The sequence below is a fragment of the Pteronotus mesoamericanus genome, unplaced genomic scaffold, assembly GCF_021234165.1.
Source record: "Pteronotus mesoamericanus isolate MK-2021 breed Mesoamerican mustached bat unplaced genomic scaffold, CSHL_Meso_final contig_2, whole genome shotgun sequence".
Taxonomy (NCBI): Eukaryota; Metazoa; Chordata; class Mammalia; order Chiroptera; family Mormoopidae; genus Pteronotus; species Pteronotus mesoamericanus.
Genome location: NW_026555084.1, coordinates 28,687,425 through 28,704,695, shown reverse-complemented (window position 1 = coordinate 28,704,695; position 17,271 = coordinate 28,687,425). Strand labels below are relative to the sequence as shown.

At 36.8% G+C, this 17,271-nt stretch overlaps 1 protein-coding gene across 1 annotated transcript in view; it reads left to right on the top strand.

The window, feature by feature from the left end:
- RAD50 (RAD50 double strand break repair protein) overlaps positions 1–17,271 on the top strand; it is a 70,727-nt gene that overhangs the window by 31,831 nt on the left and 21,625 nt on the right. The window contains exons 9-19 of the mRNA XM_054568492.1: positions 276–482; positions 1,566–1,748; positions 2,126–2,283; positions 3,843–4,018; positions 4,582–4,819; positions 7,802–7,991; positions 8,322–8,448; positions 8,897–9,090; positions 10,738–10,848; positions 11,281–11,373; positions 11,445–11,558. Coding sequence (XP_054424467.1) covers positions 276–482; positions 1,566–1,748; positions 2,126–2,283; positions 3,843–4,018; positions 4,582–4,819; positions 7,802–7,991; positions 8,322–8,448; positions 8,897–9,090; positions 10,738–10,848; positions 11,281–11,373; positions 11,445–11,558 — 1,791 coding nt within the window. The remainder of the gene's footprint in view (positions 1–275; positions 483–1,565; positions 1,749–2,125; positions 2,284–3,842; positions 4,019–4,581; positions 4,820–7,801; positions 7,992–8,321; positions 8,449–8,896; positions 9,091–10,737; positions 10,849–11,280; positions 11,374–11,444; positions 11,559–17,271) is intronic.

Below are 17,271 nucleotides of genomic sequence, written 5' to 3'. Positions count from 1 at the left end.
AGGTAGAAGAAACCTTCATGGTAGCAAACTTTTTAATGTATATAAGGCTAAAAATACAAAGGCAATGCAAGCCTACATTTTTTGGTTTTAAATACAATTTCTTTTAAAACTACTGGTAAAGAAAAAGCTTGCTCAGGATTAATAATGATTATCTCTGGATGATGCTTTTTCATGTTTTCCCTAGTATGCATGTGTTCCTTTTACAGTGAAGAAACTTCTGCTTAATGAATTGTTTAATGAAAAAATTGTTAATACTCATTCTTATATGTATTTAGAATGACTTTGCAGAAAAAGAAACTCTGAAACAGAAACAGATAGATGAGATAAGGGATAAGAAAATTGGACTGGGAAGAATAATTGAGCTAAAATCAGAAATCCTCAGTAAGAAGCAGAATGAGCTGAAAAATGTGAAGTGCGAATTGCAGCAGTTGGAAGGGTCTTCAGACAGGATTCTTGAACTGGACCAGGAGCTCAAAAAAGCTGTAAGTCATAATGTTTTAAGGAGTAATACATTTAGAATCTTGCATTTTGAAGTATTTTATCTGTTGTTAATTCTAAGATTATGGCATCATAATCAATCTGCTCTAACAATCTCATGTAAAATAAATTCATCTGAATATCTTAATCACTCAGCTCTTTGGTTCTGGAAGCCAGTGGATTAAAAGTTAGAATCACCTAAGAAGCTTTTAAAAAAATACTTACGTTTAGACCTTACTTCAGACCTTCCAAATCAAATTCTTTTAAGAGTGGAGTGTGGAAATGTGCATTCAAAACAAAACTAGGTTATTCTTTTGAGTACGATGGTTAAGAATCACTTAAGTTAAAAAAAAAAAAAAAAGAATTTTTTTCCCTCTAGGGTCCATACACTGCATATTTTATAAGATTTTTGCCATGTTATTACTTTTTCTGTGGTAGAAATGTTCTTAGCCCACCTATTTTGTCCATGAATTTCTAAATTTTCTTCCTTGTTTCTAATCTGTTCTCTTCTTTCATGTCTTCACCACTAAAGTAAGCATCCTAAAGCTTGGCAGAGCCCCCTCTCAGATCCTGTTTGATAATTAAAATAAATACTCCTTTTTGCTCCCTAACTTAACATCTATAGTATACGTTTTGTCAGTTTAGCTTTTCCTCACAATGTTGTCTTGTAACAGGAAGGCATTGGTCAGGGACAGCATAACACTGTCTTTATACTTTCTACATGCCAGGCAATGTAGTGAGTTGCACGGATGCTTGATACATACGTAAGTATTGACTAAAGAGTTGTGGAACTATATATTAACACTAAGACACATTTCTCTTAATTTTTCACTAATTCTCATTCTGTTCCGGCCTCCCCACCCTTGATGCTTCTAGATTTATTTACTAATTCTCTAGTATTATAACATCGTGAGGTAACTTTATAAGATTTTCCTTAAAAATTTTATTCCTTATGTTGTATTTTGCCTGTTGGATAAAAGCAAACAGTAATATTTTAACCATTTGGAGTCAACTGACTTCTAATGCACTTTGTCATTGTCTCAATGCAAACTATATAAACCTGTGCATTTGTTTGAATTATCGGTAAGGAACACGAGCTAAGCAAGGCTGAGAAAAACAACAATGTAGAAACTCTAAAAACAGAAGTAATAAGTCTTCAAAATGAGAAAGCAGACCTAGACAGAATCCTGCGGAAACTGGACCAGGAGATGGAGCAGCTAAACCACCACACAACAACACGCACCCAGCTGGAGATGCTGACCAAAGACAAAGTATGACCCTTCTTTTTTTTCTAATTATACTTTCTGGTATTTGAAATAGCTTACATTACACTCATAATTGGGGCTAAATGAGCTTAATACTCTATAAAATAGACTTTATAATACAGAAGTGTATATACATACGTACATGTGTACATTGTTAATTTTTATATTTCATACAGAAGTTTTAATTTTTATATTACCAAACTTGTTACTCTTATGGTTTAGGAAGGTCATCTGCACTCTAAGACTTAAAGAAATTATATATTTTGTTCTTGCATTTTTATAGTTTTAACCCTAGAACTTTAATCAATCTAAAACTTATTTTGTTCTTGATATAATGTGGGAATAGTGACTTAATTTCTTAAATATATATATTTTTTTTGTAGGCTGACAAAGATGAACAAATCAGAAAAATAAAATCTAGGCACAGTGATGAATTAAATTCATTGTTAGGGTATTTTCCTAACAAAAAACAGCTTGAAGACTGGCTTCATAGTAAATCAAAAGAAATTAATCAGACCAGGGACAGGCTTGCTAAATTGAAGTAAGTAATAGAAATGTAATAGAAATCTCTTATTTCATGCTTTCACTTTTAACTGTTCCAAAATCATTTATTGTTATGAAATGGTATGTCTTGTTAATTGACTTTGGTTCTCCTATATTTTACAAATTAAGTAAAATGGCAGCAGATAGTGATTTGGGGACTTCTTGTTCCTTAAAAGTTTGTAGAATTAAATGAAATGTTAAAATGTTAAAATTCCTCATTATAAAAAGTGAGACCTGAGACTATAAAATACCTAGAAGGAAACATAGGGGGGGAAAGCTTTATTATATTGAAATTGGCACTCATTTCTGGGATATGACAGCAAAAGCACAATGAAAGCAAAATAGACAAATAGGGCTGCATCAAACTTAAAAACTCCTACACAGCAAAAGAAACAATGAACAGAGAGGGAAAGGCAACCTATGGAATGGGAGAAAATATTTGCAAACCATGTATCTGATAAAGGGTTAATATCCAGAATATATAAAGAACTCTTACAACTCAACAATAAAAAAAGAAAAAACCTGGATTTTATTTTTAAATGAGCAAATGACTTAAATAGGTGTTTCTCCAAACAAGATATACAAATGGCCAATGAGCATGTGAAAAGATACTCAGCATCAGTAGTCATCAGGGAAATGCAAATCAAAATGACATCACTTCACACCAGTTAGGATCGCTACTATCATAAATAGAAAATAACAAAGTGTTGGTGAGAATGTTGAGAAATTGGAAACCATGTGCACTGTTAGAGGGAATGTAAAATGGTGCAGTTGCTGTAGAAAACAGTGGAAAATATCAAGATGAAGTGCGCATGCACTCATATACATTTATCTGAAACAAAATTTCTCAAAAGAGTGTCCTACCTATGTACAGTCCACTCTGATATACAAGTATTATATTCTGTTTCATTTTGTAAAATATGCTGAGACGATGTATTAAATTGATTACATGACTTGCTTTACAACTTGCAAATTATGAAATTCTCATCTATGTGGACTTTGAGGTTGGCTAGGATGAAATTTAAGAGTTGGACTGGAGATAAATTGTACTAGTGAACAAAGTCTTTGATGAATGAGAAGGAATGAGTGATCAAGACATTAGCATATGACAACAATAAGAAGGGGACAAAGGAAAGGTTTACAGGAAGGAAGGGAAGTAATTGTGAAAGGGTTCATAGGGATTAGGAGGGTGTTTTTCCTTCTCTTCCTCCAGTAGATCCAGCAAGCACATTCTCCCTGCTGGAGCTCTTGACCTGAATGATAAGACCATGAATCTCCAGAAACAGGCAGAATTTTGCCTGTACTACACATTTTTCCGGGAGCAGGCCCATGATCACTGATGGCAAGTGCCTCTCCGTGTCCAAGAGAGAAAGTTCAGAGTTCCAAGTGTCACTTGGAAGTGACTAATGCCAGGATTTCTATTAAAAAAAAGAACTCAGTCACAGCAAACCTTATAATATTTGTTGGCAGAATTTGTCTTATATCTACCTACTCAAACTTTTCAAATTCATTTCTCATGTTGTAAAATTGTCATACGTATTTATTCTTATTTTATAGCAAGGAACTTGCTTCAGCTGAGCAAAATAAAAATCATATAAATAATGAGCTAAAAAGGAAGGAAGAGCAGTTGTCCAATTATGAAGACAAGCTGTTTGATGTTTGTGGTAGCCAGGATTTTGAAAGTGATTTAGACAGGCTTAAAGAAGACATTGAAAAATCTTCAAAACAACGAGGTACGTCACACCTGCTTTATATTATCAATGCACTGTGACACTTAGGAATTTTCATTGGCAGGTAACTAAGGGTGGGAGATTTAAAAATTTGGTTGTGGTGCCAGTGGCTCAAGTTTTAGTCCTGGTTCTAGAACTTAACTTGCTGTGTGACTTTGTGCAAATTATTGAAAACTTCCTATATTTCAAATTCATCATCTGAGGACTTAACTATCTATCACCTTGGCAGTTAGGGAGGGGAAATGAGATATAGATATATAACTCTTAGAACAGTTTCTGGCACATAATAAGCTCTAAATTTTGTTATACTTTTTGTGTTATCAGAAAATAATTTATACAAATCTGAATGTGTTGCAGTAGCCAGGATTTTGAAAGTGACTTAGACAGGCTTAAAGAAGAAATTGAAAATTTGGAAGAATATTTAAATATCAGAGAATTAAAATTCTTTAAATAATGTGTTTATGAAGCAAGAAGAGTAATCATATATTACTGAAGAGGTTGTAATCATATTGACAAAACTATTTTATTTTCTCCTCACTGGAAATTTATTTATTTTCTTAAAATAGCTGTGCTGGCTGGAGCCACAGCAGTTTACTCCCAATTCATTACTCAGCTGACAGATGAAAACCAGTCCTGCTGCCCCGTCTGTCAGAGAGTTTTTCAGACAGAAGCTGAATTACAAGAAGTCATCAGTGATTTGCAGTCTAAACTGCGGCTGGCTCCAGACAAACTCAAGTCAACAGAATCAGAGCTGAAGAAAAAAGAAAAGCGACGAGATGAAATGCTGGGGCTCGTGCCCATGAGGTGAGACGAGGCCTTCCGCACCACTGTGCCTGTCGCTGCAGCAGCACTGGGAAAGGGACTGGTCCCGTGCCTGGCGTGCGGTAGCCCTCCCAGCGCATCCTGAGAGAACAAAAGTTAAGGTCAGGATCCTGAGCCAGTATACCCTATCTCATGTTATTTATATGACAAGAAGAAACAATTATTTTGTTTCTTTTTGTTTCCTTTTTTGTTTTTTTCTGAAGGTAAATTTGCTTCTTAATCTAGTCACAGGGCAGATTTAATTGTGCTGCCTCTGTGAGTGTGTATGTTTAATTCCTCCAGCTTGGCTTGAGGGCAGAAATTTTGACAGATTTAGAACTGAGAGAGGGAAATATCGAGGTGAAAGAGAAACATCAATCAGTTGCCTCCTGTACACACCCCGACCAGGGATTGAACCCACGACCTAGCTGTGTGCCCTGACCAAGAACCAAACCTACAACCTTCTTGTATATAGGACAGCGCTCCAACCAACTGAGCCACCTGGCCGAGGCTGAAAATACATTTATCATTTTGCTTAGTACTGACTTAGTTTGATGTATTGTAGCACCTCATTTAAATAAAAGCTCAACTAATATTTTTCACCATTTCTCCAAAAGGTATTTTTAATACCATCTCTCTGTTGGCCCCTTTTACATATAATCCCTTTGGGGGGAAAAAATGCGGTCACAAAAATAGGTAAATTGAGATTTTTGAAAAAATGTAAAAGCAAAACAGAACTCTAATAGATCTCAGTAGCCCATCTCTCAGGAAATATCTTGACTTTTTCTTACAATACTTAACTTTTAAGCATCTTAGCTAATCATCAAAGGCACCAAAACCTTGGCCACAGTAATTAGGGATTTTTTGTGTGCATGTGAAATGTACAAACAGGGTTAAGATTGTGAATGGGTGTCTGTTGTTCTCCACAAAGATGTCCCTAGTCAAGTGACTGCTTGATCGTCATTTGACTATTGTAGCTCTGTGACTTTTTAGGTACTGAGCACATAATTTAAAACCAACTTGTAATCTATGACCACAACATTTAGGAAGTTATGTGAGCGTGGAATTACTTGCAGTCCGCATACCTTCATATTTACTCAGGGAGTTTTTTTCATTTCTGTGGTATAAAAATTATAGATCTTCTCTTGTCACAAATCAGTTTATGTTGGCATTCTCTTAGTCCTAGTGTGGACTTTTAAAAAATCATTAAGTGTGCAGGAGCTAACCTTTGAGTTTGTAGTTTTCCTTTGGTTTGTTATAAGATTCCCATGAGAAACCAGTTTAATTTATTGTACTAATTTAATTTAATTAAGAATTTAGATTTTTTTTTTTTATCCTCACCCAAGGACATGCTTGTTGATTGTAGAGAATGGGGGAGAGAAAGAGAAGGAGAGAAACATTGATTTGATAGAGAAACATCGATTGGTTGACTTTTATACAAGCCCCAACTTGTGTAAAGTTGGGGGGACCAAACCCACAACCCAGGCATGAGCCCTGACTAGGAATTGAACCTGCAACCTTTCAGTTTGCAGGAAAACACCCAACCAACTGAAGCACAACAGGCAGGGCAAGAATTTTGAATTTTTCAAAATAAACTTGAGAGCCTATTTAAAAGATAAAATACAAGTTTTATTCTTTTAGAGGTGTCAGCTTCGTACATTATATAACTGTCTAATCACTGTGTTGTACACCCGGAACTAATATAATATTGTATGTCAACCATAATTGAAAACCATTTTTTAAGAAGGATGCTAAACCAGGAAAAGAAGAAATTATACGAGAAAGGCAATGATTAAGTGCTAAATGGGGTTGTAATGGAGTAGATGGAGACCTTCAGAGGAGGGGGAGACAAGAAAACACTGGTTCTGAGGGGAGACATCCCAAGAAGGAGGACTGAACTGCCTGGAAGGTTGGGTGGGGTTTAGTGAGCTGCAGGGCGGGGACGTGTTTCTCAGCCTCAGGGAATGGCGGTCTTCTGTAGGCCCAGATCGTCCCAGATATCTTGAATGTAGAAGGCGAAACAGAAAAAATGCTCCCGAGTTTACTCTTTTCAGGCTGCCAAGACGTACTAGTTTTCAGGGGAAATTGTGACTACTCTTATTCTCTATTTAACCCTAAAAGGGTTTAATAAAGTAATGAGAGCAAAAAATAATATGTGTATGGGGCTAGTACTGCCACATTAGCTGGAGTAGCAACAGTAAACTGGGTTGGCAGCTTTTGTACCATAAACCATGTAGCATTTGGCTGAGCATTTTCCTTCTTTCCATCATTTTTAAAAACTTTTTTTTTAATTTTAGACTTACAGAAAAATTATAAAAATAATAGAGAATTCACATATACCCTTCACTTAGTCTCTCCTGATGATCAGCATTTATGTAACCATAATACAGTTATCAAGAAATTAACATCGTTATAATGCTAGTAACTAAATTATAAATCATATTTGAATTTCAGAAGTCTTTCCATTAATGTCCTCTTTCTGTTTTGAGATTCTGCCCCGGTTCCCACGCTGCATCTGGTGATTAACTCTCCTTGGGCTCCTGATGTCTGTAACAGTTCTTCAGTCTTCAGTCTTGCATAATCTTGACACTTTTAATGGGTGTGATCAGTTCATTTGTAGAATATCTCTGACAAACAGCACAGTAATACTGTTGCAAGCAACATCTACCAATGGATACTAAAATCAATGGGCAGAATTTTGAGGAGACACAGGATATTTATATAGTCTCATTCAGTGTGTCTCTCCTAATTATGAAAAGGAAAATAGTAACTTTACAATGGATGGGTCTGGCTGACACCATCTTTACCAAGTGAATATGTTTAATATCTTCAGCAATGAGACATACTGATAAGTGCCCACTGGTACAATATGCCCTGAGAGGGACAGTATCACTTCTGTGATATTATTGTCAAAAATACATAACCTCAGCCTCATTATGAGAAAACATTAGGTGGCTTATTTTTGTTTATTTGTTTTTTGTTAAGGCAAAGCATAATTGATTTGAAAGAGAAGGAAATACCAGAATTAAGAAACAAGCTGCAGAATGTCAATAGAGACATACAGCGCCTGAAGAATGACATAGAAGAACAGGAGACACTCTTGGGCACAGTAATGCCTGAAGAAGAAAGTGCTAAAGTGTGTCTGACAGATGTTACAATTATGGAGAGATTTCAGGTGCGTTTATTGTAATTTGGGGAAGAATAGAATTTCTTTCATGGTACTTTCAACGTGAAGTGTGAAAGTGTTAAAAACGGTAGCTGGTATTCAGGTACAGGTCATGGTTAGAGTTCCCCCATCCTGAATTATTCATAAATTATGAATCGTAGCTAGTAGTCCTGTTTGTTTTCATTTTTACCCTGCTTCCTTTTGCTTATGTCATTGAAATTATTAAAAATTAACTTCATTTTCATGCTGTTCAACTTTGTTTAAATTGTATCTGAAAGCAGTTATAAATTGCTGTAGGTTTCTTACCTACAAAGGAAATAACTTTGTTTTATTCTTAAGATGGAACTTAAAGATGTTGAAAGAAAAATTGCACAACAAGCAGCTAAGTTGCAAGGATTAGACTTGGATAGAACTGTTCAACAAGTAAACCAGGAAAAACAAGAAAAACAACACAAATTAGATACAGGTAATATAGTTGGTTTCCTCATGTACCCATTAAAGACATCAACATTGCCAGCTTATACTTTGTATCATAAATTTTACACCTGTTATGTGGACGATGAACTGTCTTATCCTCCTTCCACTCTGTAGTATATTCACTTTTTTTCCTCAAAAGCATCCCTTCTCCTCTGTTTCCTTGCTTTGCACAACAGATTTTGAATGGTGGGAGATTTTGAATGATGAGTACCAAATGAGCTGTACTCATAATCATGTCTGCCCTATGAGTGGTTAGGAGGCGACAGAAAGCTCCTTTGGAGGCTTAGAGAGAGTCTAGTGGCACTTTTATCACAGTGGGTAGAACCCATAGACAATTGTCTTTGGGAATTCCATCAACATGTAAACCTCGAAGGATGCTGCTCATAGCATTTCCTGTACGCGTACGTTAATCACTGTGTCCATATATTTTTGTGCAGTTTCCAGTAAGATTGAATTGAATCGTAAGTTTATACAGGACCAGCAGGAACAGATTCAACACCTGAGAAGTATAACAAATGAACTTAAATCAGAGAAACTTCAGATATCCGCTAATTTACAACGTCGTCAGCAACTGGAGGAACAAACTGCAGAATTAACCACTGAAGTTCAGTCCTTATGCAGAGAGATAAAGGTAAGAGCATTTGTATGTGGTTTTTTTTTTTTAATTGGTTCAAATGCATGGAATGCTCTTTATTGGTAGAGTGGATAGAATTATGGTTATTCTGAGGATAAAATGAAAATGACACAATAACCCTTCATGTGGTTCCTGGGTGACTGGACTCTTGTACTAATAGGTGAAGTTTTCTGGGAGAAGGATTTTGGTCATAATAAGAAGGAACTGGCTGCCTGGTTAATTTAGTGGTGAATTTCCTGTCACTGGAGGTGGTCAGGTGGTGGCTGGCTACCTCCATACAAGGATTCCTGCATATGAGGTTTGTTTTGTCTCTAAATTCTCTACCCTTAGCAGATGCTGCCTGTGGTCATAGCATGTTTTCTGTTTGATGCCAGATGCAGTCTTCCCCAAACAGTAATAGGCATTGAGTTACCATATGGAATGGAACCCATTTGGAATCCCTTGTCTAGAGTAACCAAATCTAAGGCGCAACCAATTAAGTTTTTGAAAAATTTTAGAAACAATTATTGAGGTTTTCATAATTATACACATTCAGTACACGCTAAATAATATATTACTAAATCTGCAGTTACTACATTTCTTAGGTGTTTTTGGATTCCAAATTATCAGAGGCTTAGAATATGATATAGAATAGTACTACCTTACATTTATGTAATTTTTTTAGTGTTTCTAAAGCACTTTGACAATAAGCTGGTTAGTGTCTTAGTAACCCAGTTCTGATATATGACTAAATCCCCTATTGTAGGAAAAGAAATTGAGACTTTTAGACGTTCAGTGACTTGTTCAAGTTCATGTAGCTAGTAAGAGGCAGGGTTAATTTTCAGGGTTAATTTCAGATGTTAGGTTTACCGATATGTAAGACATTTGACCTCCCACTCTACCTCACCACTTTCCAAGGTGATAAAATACACCTACATTGAAGTAATACTAAATAATCATTTCAGAGTCTTAAAATGCTTAAGGATCGTTGTTTTTGAACAGGGGATATCATGTGTGTATGTTGCAGAGATGTTACAAGGCCATATAATGCAGACTTCAGATTAGTAGACTAGTTTGTTACAGAGCCCTTTTCCTTCCAAACTAGGGATGGACACATCAATGGTATCAATGTGTACAGTGTATTTTTGTGTTACCATAAAGTATCGACTTAGTCTTAGCAAACTGAGCTTAAGGACAAAAGTGTCCTTTGTAATCATAGTCCTGTCTTTAAAAGAGAGGCCTGGAATGAATGAACTTTCCTATTCTTTGATCACATAGAGCTGACATGGGCTCCTGCAGACTCAAAAAACCTATACCCAAAGCTACATGTTCATATAATTGGGAGCAGATGGTGTAGATTAAGAATTGGGACTCTGGCTGAGACAGGACAGTGTAATGGCTCCGAGGGAGATGCTGGAGCTGGATGGGATTTGAATCCTGGCTCCTTTATTTACTGGCTGTTGTGGCCCTGGACAGATCATGTCTGTGCCTGTTTACTCATCTGAAATAGGGGGTGAAAATAATGGTCCTCATAAAGTTGTTGGAAGTGGCAGATGAGATGATTTTTAAAACCTAGCACATAGAAAAGCACTTTGATGACTATAAAGTCTGACGCCTGAGATAAGATCATGGAATATATGTAAGACTTTGATTTTATATTTTTAGGATGCTAAGGAGCAGATAAGCCCTTTGGAAACCACACTCGACAAGTTCCAGCAGGAAAAAGAAGAAATAATCTACAAAAAAAATACAAGCAACAAAATAACACAGGATAAAGTAAGATTTCACTTATATGTTTATTACCAAGTGTATGTATTAAACCTTTATTATGTTCAGAGCACCATGTTGGACATTATTATTTCACATGAAATTAAAAGCATAAGATAAATAGTATTTTCAGATTTGTGATGTAATCTTGACATTAAAAATTCTTGTTAGAATAAGGATTAAACTTAAATTAGTTTGTTTCTTGAGCTGTAAAAGATGAGAATTGAGACTATTTAATCCAGTTCCAAAGGTGATAAATGAGCTTATCTGAGGTAAAATTTGCTGGTGATGAAAACTAGAACCCGAGGCTCCTAACTTCCTAGTCGATGTTTCACTGTACTCTCCTATTAAGTTTTTGTGATTTTAATACACTTCCTCAGAAATAAATTTTTTATGCCCTCGTTCTCAACCAGTTCGTATTTAATAAATATTTTTCCACAGATGAATGATATCAAAGAGAAGGTTAAAAATATTCAAGCTTATATGAAAAACATTGAGAAATATATTCAAGATGGGAAAGACGACTATAAGAAGGTAATATTAAACTTAAAACTTATTTGTTTATATTTTTATTTCCTGTGCTTAACGTATTTTCTTTTTTGTAGCAAAAAGAAATTGAACTTAGTAAAGTAATAGCTCAACTAAGTGAAAGCGAGAAACACAATGAGAAGATAAATAAGGAAATGGGAATCATGAGACAAGATATTGATACACAGAAGGTAGGTCTTTTTTGCTCATGGTTTGTGGTGGCTTATGGTATCACTTATACCAATACCATTCTTTTCTTTATTTTTTACTCTAAATTTCAATAGATTCATTAAGTAGAAATGCTAACAGTAGAGAATATCAATTCCAGTAACATATTCTTTTCTTATTTCCTTTTTATTCATTTTTATTTTCAATAAAAGATCTATTTGATTGAAAAAATAAATTAAAATAAAATTTTAAAAAAAAATCTACTTGGTAAAAATTTAAACATAAAAGACTAAAAATGTCCCTCCCTTCCTGTAACTCTCAGTCTCACACCTAGATGTCATTAATGTTAATAGCTTTTTATTAGTTCTTAAAGAACTTTCTTACTCGTGTACCAGCAGGTAGGTGGATAGATAATGTGTGTATATGTGTATACATTTACTTTTATAGATGAGATCATATGACTCATATCCTGTACATTGCTTTTTTCCACTTAATGCAATTTACTCTTACATATCAACTCAAATCACAGATTGAAAACGTTCTTTTTTTAATACACTTTATTGATTATGCTATTACAGTTGTCCTAATTTTCCCCCCTTTGCCCCCCTCCGCCCAGCGCCCCCCACTCCCTCAGGCAGCATCCCCCTCCCATCGTCCGTGTCCGTGGGTCATGGGTGTAAGTTCTTTGGCTGCTCCATTTCCTGTGTTGTACTTTACATCCCCGTGGCTATTCTGTAACAACCTATTTGTACTTCTTAACCCACCTCTTCACCTATTCTCCCACTCCCATCTGGCAACTAACCACCTGGTAACTAACTCCTTTTGTCTTGCTGCTTGTAAGAGTCTCCTTTTATCTGCCCTGGCTGGATTAAGCACTGGCCTGAAAACTACAAGGTCATTGGTTCAATTCCCAGTTAGGGCACGTGCCAGGGTTGTGGGCCAGGTCCCCAGTTAGGGGTATGCAAGAGGCAACTGATTGATATCTCTTGCACATGGATGTTTCTCTTCCTTTCTATGTCCCTCCTTTCCCCTCTCTAAAACTAAGACAGTCTTCAACCTTTGGCCTTTTAATTATGATGTGTTTTGGAGTGGGCCTCTTTGCAGCCATCATAAGTGGGGCTCACTGAGCTTCCTGGACTTGCATGTCTATTTCCTTCACCTTAGAAAATTAGGGAAGTTTTCTTTCACTATTTTTTCAGATAGATTTACAATTTCTCGGTTTTTTTCTTCTCCTTCTGGCACCCGTATGTTGTGAATGTTGGACCTCTTGAATTTGTCCCAGAGGCTGTTTATGCTATCCTCATTGTTTTGGATGCTTTTTTCTTGTTCTGCATGGTTGTTTTTTGCTTCATATATTCTAAATCAATGACTTGATTCTTGGCTTCATCCCCTCTACTGTTGTTTCCCTGTAAATTGTTCTTTATTTCAATTAGTGTATCCTTCATTTCTGACTGGATCTTTTTTATGCTGTTGAGGTCCTCACTAAGTTCCCTGAGCATCTTTATAAACAGTGTTTTGAACTCTGCATCTGATAGATTGTTTATCTCCAATTCATTTAACTCTTTTTCTGGAGTTTTGATCTATTCTTTCATTTGGGCCATGTTTCTTTGTCTCCTTGTTTTGGCAGCCTCCCTGTGTTTGTTTCTATGTATTAGGTAGAACTGCTTTGGCTCCCTCTCTTGGTAGTGTGGCCCAATGTAGTAGGTGTCCTGTAGGGTCCAGTGGCACAGCCTCTGCTGTCTCCAGGCTGGGTACTCAAGGTGTGCCCTTCGTGTGGGCTAAGTACACCCTCCTCTTTCAGTTGAGCCTTGGTTGCTGTTGGCAGATCAGTGGGAGAGATTTACCAGATTAGTCAGCTGCAAGAACTGGCTGTGACCACTGACCAGCAACCTCCACTCTCTATGGAGGATCAGCTGTGCAGGGCAGGGTGGGCAGGGTGGTGATGCTCCTATGTGATCTGTAGCTGTGCACTGGGTGTGCAGTCCCTGGGGTTTCTCGGGTGGTGCAGGCCAAGGTCAGTCTCCACCTGTGCTGTAAAGCAGTCTAAGATGACTGCTACTTACGCAGGGCTTGGGGATTCTCAGGCAAAGCCAAGCTGTGACTCTAATGTGGCTGCTGCTAGAACTCACTGAAGCGAGCTATTGCTTGTTTAATAAGATTTAGGAGCCAAAACCAGCCATTCTTATGGAAAAGCAGCTGAGGTGGGCCAGTAAGTTGGGCGGGGCAGAGCCTCTGGGGATCTCCAAGGTGGGTCAGTGTTAGCCAGGTTGTTGGAGTCTTATATATGGTACCAGCTTACTGGTTCTGTAGTGGGAGGGTTTAGCAAAGAGACAGTGGCCTCTGCTCACCTTGATGCCAGGCACTTCAGTGTCTTTCCATATACCGCTGGTGCCTTTCAAGCTGCTACCCTGGTGCTGGAGCCTAGCGGGAGTGAGTCTGAGTAGGTGAGTGCATATGTGTGTTCTTTAAAAGGAACTGCTTGGGGCTCTAGCAGTTTCTTCACCTGACTCAATCCCCACTGGGTTTTGCAGCCAGGAATTTTGGGGACTGACTTTCCTGGCACTGGAACCCTGGACTGGGGAGCCTGGTGTGGGTCTAGGACTCTTTGCTCCTAAGATATTCCTCCTGAACTTTTATCCACGTGGATGTGGGGCCTGCCTGTTCCATGTCTGCACCACTCCTACCAGTCTGGATGGATATGGTTTTTTTAATTCCGCAGTTATCAGACTTCCATTCAACTCGATTCCGTAGTTGTCAGACTTCCATTCAGCTTAATTTCTGATGTTCCTGAGTGATGGTTGTTTTATATTTTAGTTGTAATTTTGATGTGGCTGTGTAAAGAGTTGAGCCATGTCTACCTACGCCACCATCTTGACCAGAAGTCCAATAACACTCTTTTTAATGATTATAAAATAGTCTCTTTTGTATATGAACTATCACTTACTTGATTGCTTTTTTCCCTTATTGCAAACTGTGTCAGTAAATATCCTACATATACCTGTATTTTTTTTTTATTTATTCTAACATTTTTAGGCAGTATATGTTACAGAAAACAGGCATTGAAGTGTAATAATATATTTTTAAAAGTTGTCAGTAAGTAAAATATCTATATATTAAATGACATTTTAGTTGATTCTTATATCATATATTTTCTCTATTAAAGAAATCGATTCCACAATATAATTAAAATCACATAGAAAAACTATCTTCAACATGCCTTATGCAAGCATGATGATTAATCTACCTAATTTAAAAACAACAGTTGATGTTTGAACAATGCAGGGGTTAGGAGTGATATCCCTCCCCCACGCACCTCTCACAGTTGATAATTCATGTATAACTTTTAATTTCCCCAAAACTTAGTTGTCCCTCAGTATCCATGGAGGATTGGGTCCAGGATCCCCTGCAGATACCAAAATTCAAGGATGCTGAAGTCACCTATATAACCTGGTGTATATCAGTGCATACAGGCGACCCTCTGCACCTGCAGGTTCCCAGCTGTACATCAAAAACAGTACAGGCATTCACATATGTTTTGGGGAAAATATGTGTATAAGTGGAGCTGTGCAGCTCCAACCTGTTGTTCAAGGGTCACCTCTACACTATTTCTCCGTCCTGCTGTTTTAAACAAACTATGGTATTTGAATGTTTAAATCACTTGTGTGTAAGTGGAGGTTAAATATCTCTGAAGATTAGCCATATACCTTTTTTCTGCAGGGTCTCTGACAATAGTGACAGGAATTTCAAATTCATGAATGTCAGTGAAAGGTAAATCAGATCTCTGCCATCTAATATGCTGAATAACTATATGATGCACATATAACAAAATAGTTACCTGTCACTAGCTTATATGAGGGTTGCCTATTTAAAATCATAATCTATAAATCAGTAATATCTCTTCATATACATAAACTACGATGAGTAAGAGTTACCAGTCTGACCGTTTTCAAGTTGATAGTCTAAACTTAGTGGATCTGACTATATTAGTTTACTTCTATAACCTACCTTGTTCCAGAAATAAGTTATAGAAATAAGTTGTAAGTTATAAGTTAAATAAGAAATAAGTAATATACATAGAGCAATGCCAGTAACATTTTAAATTAACATGAAAATGAGACAATGTGGAACTAAGGACAAGAAATTAATGAAACCAGGAGAACAGTAAAACAGCAGATTCTTGAACAACATTGTTTTGTTAAAATGCTGATGGGCCACTTAGGAACTTAACTTGTATTTATAGCAATTAGCCTTTGGTAAAATTGGTTTCAATATATATCATTTCACTTAAAGTTGTTGAACCTATTGATGACGTTAAGTGAGGACATATTATGTATGAAATGTAGGCCATGAGATTTGCTTGCTAAAGAGTCTGTTGTAGTAGTCACATGAAGAGAGGAAGTCACAATTAGGTAAGATGCACATTGTCCCAGGGCTAAAAGGAAACCACTTCCCTCTACTGCAACCAGAGAAAAATATCTCTGTAGGAATTTACAAAAAGGACACTGTAAAGATTGATAAAACCCATGTCTTCAACAAACTTCATGGGGCTATTTTTTAAATGTGTATATTAGCATCTTTATGTCCCTTGATGGGGTTCCATAGTTGGTAGTGTCACTTTAGCCTAAAATAAATGTTAGAGTGTTTAGAGAGCAAAGGGGCACCCATCAAAAATACTTAGCTTTTTCCACTACTAGGTATTTAACCAAGAAAATTTAAAACATGTTCATAGCAGCATTACTTGTAATAATCAAAATGTGGAAACAAAACCAACAGAACATGGATGGATATGGATATATATGTGTGTGTGTGTGTGTGTGTGTGTATGTTTATTATAAGGAATTGGCTCCATGTGATCATGAAAGCTGAGAAATCCCAACATCTGTAGTTGGCAAGTTGGAGACTCAAGAGAGCTGGTATTATAGTTCCTGTCTGATTATGCAGGCCTGAGAACCAGGAGAGCTGAGAGGCTAAAGAAGAGCTGAGGTTTCTGTTTGAGTTCAGTGCAGGAAAAGACCACTACCCCAGCTCACAGAGTGAGACAGGATTTACCTCTTGCTCAGCTTTTTTGTTACAGTCAGGGTTTTAATCATTCAGATGACCCCCACCCCCATTAGAGAGGGCAGCCTTCTTTACTCAGTCCCAGGTTCAAATGTTAATCTCATCCGGAAGCACCCTTAAAGACAGTCAGAGTAATGTTTGACCAAATGTCTGATGCCCTGTGGACCAGTCAAGCTGACACATAAAATTAACTATCACATCATATAATGGAATACTTATTCAATGATAAAAGGACTGAAATATTGCTATATACAATAACATGGACAAAACTTGAAAACAGTATGCTAAGTGAAAGAAGCAGGCCACAAATGACCACATATTATTATATGATTCTGTTTATATGAAATGTACAGAATAGGCAGATCCGCAGAGACAGAGAACAGATTAGTGTTGCTAGGGGCTGTGGGGAAGGAGAAAGTGAGATTTAAAGAGTGACTGCTGATGGGTAAGGGGTTTCTTTGGGGGGGGTTATAAAGTGCTCTGGAATTAGTGGTGATGGTTGCACAACCTTGTGAATATGCCAGAACCACTGAATTACATACTTTAAAATGGTGAATTTTATGTTAAATGAATTACACATCTCAATTTTTTTTAATCTGCTTATTAAAAATATACATCTCTATTTCTCCATTCCAGATCAATAAATCAGACTCTCTGGGGTATGGGCAGAGGCAAATA